Genomic DNA, 6,880 nt, shown 5'->3' with positions numbered 1-6,880 from the left:
TAGTATTTTCTGAAGTTGCACTTTCTAATGGTGTTGTATTCTTATTATCATCACTATCCTCCACTTCAATGGGTGGAGGTGGTAAAAGCTTCTTTGGACTTTGCTTTTTCTTTGCTTCCTGAGCAGGGGTTCCTCCTACTCATTATCAGATTCCTCATCAATGAGCTTACGACGTACACTTTCTTTGGTCGCTTTCTTTGGTGCTTTGGGGCTCTTTATTTTTGCTGCCATTTTAAGGTTCCTATAGCTATAGAAAAACAATTGGTTAGTCCACAAGAGAACAAAAATAAACACATTAATCATTTTGGCTTATTCATGCTTTAGGTTCTAGGTGTGACGACAGTTCATAATAAGCCTTCACGACCGTGATAGCTTATCATAATTTTCGTCAACCTTACAGAGCACCTTTAAAATTTTAACAATTTTTGATGTTATCCCTGATAAGCCGTCACAATTGTGATAGCCTATCATGAATATCGTCATCTCTAAAATGAAACCACCCCATTCTTGTTCGCCTTTGATGACATTCCTGATAAGCTGTCATAATTGTGATAGCCTATCATGAATATCGTCAGATCTTATCAGAACCTACTTTTAATTTTAACTCAATTTTTGGTTCCTATTATTTCTCAAAATCCACTTGAATTTTGAGTGTGAGCTATCTTTTTAAACATTAGGCCTGTACAGCAGACCCTAGGTTTGATTTTTATCTCCTTTCCAAGTTGAACTTGGTTTAAGAATCTTGGGGACTTGGATTTTCATCTATTAATCACTTACCACAAGAAAAGAAGAGTTAAAATTAGAGTATACCTGATAGGGGTCCTTAATCTGATTACACGCACGAGAGAAAGTAGGAAGTAGGAAGAATCTCTTGATTGTGAATTACAAACCCACACACAAGGGAACTTGTTTTCTTAAAGTGTTTTGCAAAGAGTAGGAAATAAACTAACTAAGGAAAGAAATAAACTAAAGGAAAAGAATTAAAACTAGTAGAAATTTGAAAAGGTTCCTGTGCTGGGCCAGGTCAGATTTAATTTAAAGTGGGCCTAGAATTTAGCTTTTAAGGCTTTGGGATGACGACGACTTGTGATGGCTTATCACAAGTGTGACAGCCTATCACAACCTTTGTCACCCCGAAGAAGAGGTTGCCTCAAGTTTGGCCTATCTGATGATATTTATGGTAGTTTATCACATTTGTGATGGCTTATCAAAGATGTCATCATGGCCTTTCAGCTGACCTCCTTATTTTTTACCTTTTCTATAGTAAATCCTAATCATAGAAGTAAAAACACTTGCTTAAACATAAAGACTTTGGGTTGCCTCCCAATAGCGCTTGATTTACTGTCGTGGCACAACTTGGTTATCTTGACTACTTAGACTTTGCCAAGACAACCTGTTGATACCCCTTTACCATCATCATAGAAGACATCAATGATTGATAATACACTCATCTCATGTTGCTGAGTCATGGATGAGTGTATTTAGAAGTGTGCTTCTTTGTCATTGAACCTAAACTTTAGCTCGTTCAATTCTATTTCTACTATCACTCTCCCAGTTGTAAGTAATGGCCTTCCCAAAATGATGGGCACTTCAAAATCCACTTCACAATCTAGGACCACAAAATCAGCAGGCAGAACAAAATTAGCTACCTTTACCAAAACATCCTGCAGTATGCCTACAGGCCACTTCACAGATCTATCTGCCATTACCAACCACATATTTGTTGGGGTAGGATCCCCCAAACCTAATTTCTTGTACACAGCCAGTGGCATTAAATTTACAATGGATCCCAGATCGCATAGTTCTTTTGTGAACATCAGGGGGCCAATAGTACATGGGATGTTAAACGCTCTCGGATATGCCTTTTTCTGCACTAAAGACCTTGTAAAGATAGCACCACAATAGAGAAGATTATCCTCCGGCTCATGGATAGCCTTCCATTTCTTGGTTACAAGGTCTTTTATGAACTTCCATAGCCTGGCATTTGCTCAAGTGCCTTAACCAAAGGAACTATAATTGTCAATTTCATGAGAATGGCCATGAATTGGCAAAATTTTTCATTATCAGCCTTTTTCTTCAATCATTGAGGAAAGGAAGGTGGTGGTCTTGGGATATATTTCAATGCCACCTCCTCTTCCTTCTCTTTTCTTTCTTTGAAGCATTAATAAAAATATCCAGATTATTAGACTTCACTGGTTTGCTTTCTTCAGATTCATCAACAACTACCTCACCATATACAGATTTGCCCACAGAATGGCCAGGTAAGATCTTACCACTCCTAGTGGTAATCTTCTTACATGAGCCATCATTCTGTGGATCCTTTATCATATTACTAGGTAAAGTACCACTTTTTCTTTGGTTCAGTGTTGTTGAAAGTTCCCTCATTTGTTGCTTCAAATACTTGATAGAAGTGGAGTGTAAACTAACCAACTGACTCAGGGTAGAGAATTCACTCTTCATAGTGGTTACCCCCTATTATTAGCCTCAACTCCCTTCAACAATTTTTCCATCATGTCCTCCATGGACATCTTGCCAGATCTAGTTGGTGCAACATCCCAATTTCTAGGAGGAACTTATAAACCTCTCCTATAATTATTGCTTCTCTAGTTTCCTTGCTCCCTATCTGCATAATCAGGCTTGTCATAAAAGTTCCAACCTTGATTCCCTTGGCTATTGCCTCAGAAACACCCTTGATTATTAACATAATTTGCCTTTTTATATGCATTAATACTAACAGTGCACTGAGATTCGATAGCCCTAACCTTTTCAATCTTGCCTGACAGTAAGTGCTTGGTCAGTAAGTCCATCTGAGTCTTTAAGTGGGCCATGTCTTGGTCTTGCCCCTTATCCCTTCTGTGCTGCTCCACATTCATACCACTAGAAATAGTCGGGATAGCTACCACAGAATCCCTGGTATGCCAAGCCCGACTCTGTTTTGTCATTCTATTCAGCATGTCTAAAGCATCTTGAAAAGAAAGGTCAATGAATGAACCGCCTGCAGCATTATCTACAATTGGCTTTGTCAGAGATTTAAAAGCTCTGTACAATGTCTCCATCAAGTGAAAGTCTATCATGTTGTGGTTCGGACACTGTTCCATCTTCTTCTAGAATCTCTCCTAAGTTTCATGCAATGCTTCAGTCGGGAGCTACCTAAAGTTACTGATTTCATTCCTCAATTGTGCCCTCCTTGAGGGTGGAAAGAACCGTTCTAGGAATGCCTTTTTGAACTGTATTAAGTTGGTTATAGAATCGAACTCCAGCTTATTTAACCATATTATTGTCTCCCCATACAGAGAGAATGGAAAGAATGTCAACCGAAGCACATTTTTGCTCACTCCGGATTATCAAAAGATTTGCAAATGGTGAAAAAGTTCACCAAGTACATGTTTGGATCATCACCAGGAAAGCCTCCAAACAACCCCTTCAGATTCATGGGTTAAATCATAGTACTTGTTATGCTGAATTTTCCACCAGGTGCCAATGGTGGAGGAATGATAGCACCAATTGCACCTACTCCATCCATTCCTTCTTCATCATTATCAACCTCATAATTTAAAGGCTATTAACCATACCTTCTTCTGACTGGACGATCTTTGTTGAAATTTCACTATACTGGTGCAGTAATTTGCTTAGCTCACCTTGGGTTTTAAGGATTCAGCAATTCCTCATCACCCAAGTCTTCATCATGAGGGTTCAGATGACGTACTTGTTGACCCTATTTCTATACGTTCACCTGAGCCCTAGCCAAGGCTGCCAGTGTATCAGCCTCTTGTAGTTTGCCATTCTTCCGATTAGCTGAGGTTCCGAATTAATTGGTAATAACGGTTCGTCGGAACTTTTTGTTTTTGGCATAAACAACAAGGAACCTGCAAAATCAAGAAATAAACATAAATATAGGAAACCTAACTAATAGTCAATTAGCGTACACAACTTTTAGTTTACAACCGTATTCCCCAGCAATGATGCCATTTTTTATAACGCTCAAACTACACTCTTGAATGGGTGTAAGCGATCGTTGTCAATTTAAAACACAACTAGGTTAGGTTTGAATCCTACAGGGAATATGGTGTGAACTTAAGTCATTTGTGATTTAATTCACCGATAGTTTAATGTTTCCTGAAATGGGGGTTGAAGTTTCATAAATAATTGTTTGTCACTTTAATTTCGATGTTTGTAATCAAGATTTTATGAAATAACCAGAATTATGTTCACTAGGGCTTATGGTACATGACAGATGATAAAGATGACTCAAGATTCTCACGGTGGTTAGGATAACAAGCTATCTTTATCGATGATATGCTCAAATGTCTCTTACCTATTTAAGCATTTAATTTCCTAATCCTCTTGGACTTAGGAAATTGCTATTCACTGCCCAGATTTTACCTCAGGTTAATTAACCTTATTATAGTGCTAATTATTAAATAAAGTATTTCTGAGACCCTGTTGATAATTCACTTCCTACTGTATATGATTTCTTTCTCAAGCAAACCAAAGTAGGTGTGTCTACTGTTTTCAACAAATAGACGTTATTAAAAATCTAAGAATTATCAAGAAATCCTAACAACTATTAAATCTTGAGTGTTTAGCAAATCATTATGACTTAACCCTAGATCCCATAATTCAAGTTAACGAAGTTTAGTCCCTCATGATGCAAAGAATGAAACACATAATTGAATTCATAACTGAGAAGATTAACTTGTAGAGATGAATACTAATTAGTGAATCGTAGATTAGATCACAAAGGAAAATCCCTAAAATAGTTGTATTGTTTGAATCCAAAAAGATAGAGAAAAGAATATCAAAAAATATTCTCCAAGACTCAAAGTATCGAACTCTGTTTAGAATAATGATGATTATGAATGAATGCCTCCAGAAAACCCTAAAACAAAGCTTTAAATAGTTTAAACTAAATAGGTAAATAAAATTAAAGTTGCATTTTTTTCTCAAAATAGACGATGACATCCGTGACAGCTTATCAGGATTCTGATGGCTTATCATGGATGTCATCAGCTCCTCTGCACTTTTGGCTTCTACTGTCTAAGGCTGAAGATGACGTTGATGCCTTATCACCAACCTTAAGGCTTATCACGAATGTCGTCACAAAAAGGTGTTCAACTCCCATTCTCTGTTTAAGACTGATGGCATCCTTGATAACTTATCACTAGGTTGACGATTTATCATGAACGTCATCAGCCATACTTGTCCTTTATTTTTCTTTACTTTTCATCCCTTTTGCTTCCATTGTTATGGTTCTCCTACATCTTAACATTTACTGCAAAAATCAACGTAAACTAATCAAAAACAACTAAAGTTTCTCATGACCTTACAATTATTTAGAGTTAAAAGCCTCAAATGTGTTAGCGTAGCTTACACATCAACATCACAAATATAAAAGAGATAATACTCAAAACTCTTTGAAATGAGTCTCCTAGCCTAAACATATGAAATAATCCACATTGGCTTATGGCTAATACATTCCTTCCACAAAACTGGGGGTATGTCATGCTTGGCTAAGGTAGTGGTCTTTGCAAAACAATCTAACTTTTGATTTATTATTGATAGTTTAATCAGAACAAATATTGATGTTATTGAATGCAATAGTACCATGACAGTCAAGAAAAGGTTGGCAAACGGTAGGTTGGGTAGAAAAATTTAGGAATTATGGTTTGTTAACTGTTTGAATGTTTTATTGAAGAATTTTTATTTTATCACACAAAATTATAATTGTATTCATTTGTTGGGTAATGCCTTGAAAAAAATTGTATTTATTCACCTGGGAATTCCCCGATATATAATGTCTTAGAAGAAGGTACGTCACGAAGGCTCGAGGCATGGGGTGAAGCATAGTTTAGAATTAGTGTAGGTTAATGTAGATTTACATTTCAGTACCTTTTTATTTTGGGTCTGTAATAAATTGGACTGGACATTATTTTTTTTGGAGTTTAAATTGTTTAGTTGTTTGTTGTCTTATTATGTGTTTTAGTGGTTTATACATTTCATAGTGTCGTACTAGATGATTTACCCTTTGAGGCGACAATGTTCGAAACACGGGACCAAGGGCTGACTAACACCTTCCCCTCGATCTACAAAATTCTTTAACTGGAATCTCTATTTGTAAATCAGTTTAAAGAGTCAAATTCATTTTAAAATAGAATTTCCAAAAATGACTTGGCACACTAGATTTATGCCAAGTGATGACTCTAAGTTTAAGTGTACAAAGTCATTTAAAAAAAAACTTTCACTTTCAGTCACTTCATTAATAAAACCCCTTTTGATAATAAAATCAATCTTTTTGGTAAAAATTGGGTATGAAAGCTGTGTCGACTCTGTTGAGCAATTTTTAGAATTTGTTCTTATATTTAGAGTTGTATCAACTTAGTTTGGAACTATAGGTGTATTGACACCTTGTATGTGTTATTATTTTATCATTGTTGAATTTCTATGTGCTCTTTGTTTACAACTTTTTTTATGTATTACAAATTTATATCTGTCATCATTTGCATTACCTGAGTCATATTCTTGCAACAAGTCACATAGTAAACGTGTGTTACATTTGTTGTGTTACCTTTATTTTAGGAGGGGGATCCGTTGCGTGTTTGGAGTAGGTAAAAAGTTGTCGCACCCACTATCGACCATACGCTCCCCTGAATAACCTTGTTAGTGGACCTAAGCCTAGGTCAGCCTTTAGGGTTTGCTCATTTGTATCATATTAAGACCTCGCAAGACCTTCTTGGTGTTTTGTAGAAGATTCACCCCTAAAGAAACCTTGTGTGCTAATTTTTGTATCTTTCTGGGTAATATGATCATTTGACAGACTGATTTGGTGAGAAGATGTGATATAATTAATGAAATGTGCGCGTTTAGGCAAGGAAAAGTTTGA

General features: G+C 36.4%; 1 protein-coding gene across 1 annotated transcript; it reads right to left on the bottom strand.

Moving 5' to 3' along the window:
* Positions 1-1,481: 1,481 nt before the first annotated feature.
* On the bottom strand, positions 1,482-3,783 carry LOC124896694. Its single transcript, XM_047408379.1, has 2 exons — positions 3,734-3,783; positions 1,482-1,977 (listed from the first exon to the last, which is right to left on the bottom strand). Exons 1-2 carry the CDS (start codon positions 3,781-3,783, stop codon positions 1,482-1,484), a joined length of 546 nt encoding a protein of 181 aa, XP_047264335.1.
* Positions 3,784-6,880: the final 3,097 nt, after the last annotated feature.

This window comes from Capsicum annuum, chromosome 3, assembly GCF_002878395.1.
Source record: "Capsicum annuum cultivar UCD-10X-F1 chromosome 3, UCD10Xv1.1, whole genome shotgun sequence".
Lineage (NCBI taxonomy): Eukaryota > Viridiplantae > Streptophyta > Magnoliopsida > Solanales > Solanaceae > Capsicum > Capsicum annuum.
Note: the sequence above shows the minus strand (reverse complement) of the source record. Positions and strands in the feature narration are given on the sequence as shown.

What these genes read in the sequence shown, in the direction of transcription:
- LOC124896694 (XM_047408379.1), bottom strand. Translation starts at nt 3,783, where the DNA reads ATGGCAAACTACAAGAGGCTGATACACTGGCAGCCTTGGCTAGGGCTC. An exon ending in CAGCCTTGGCTAGGGCTCAG is followed by an intron (nt 1,978 to 3,733) that starts GTGAACGTATAG and finishes AGCAAATGCCAG; the next exon opens with GCTATGGAAGTTCATAAAAG.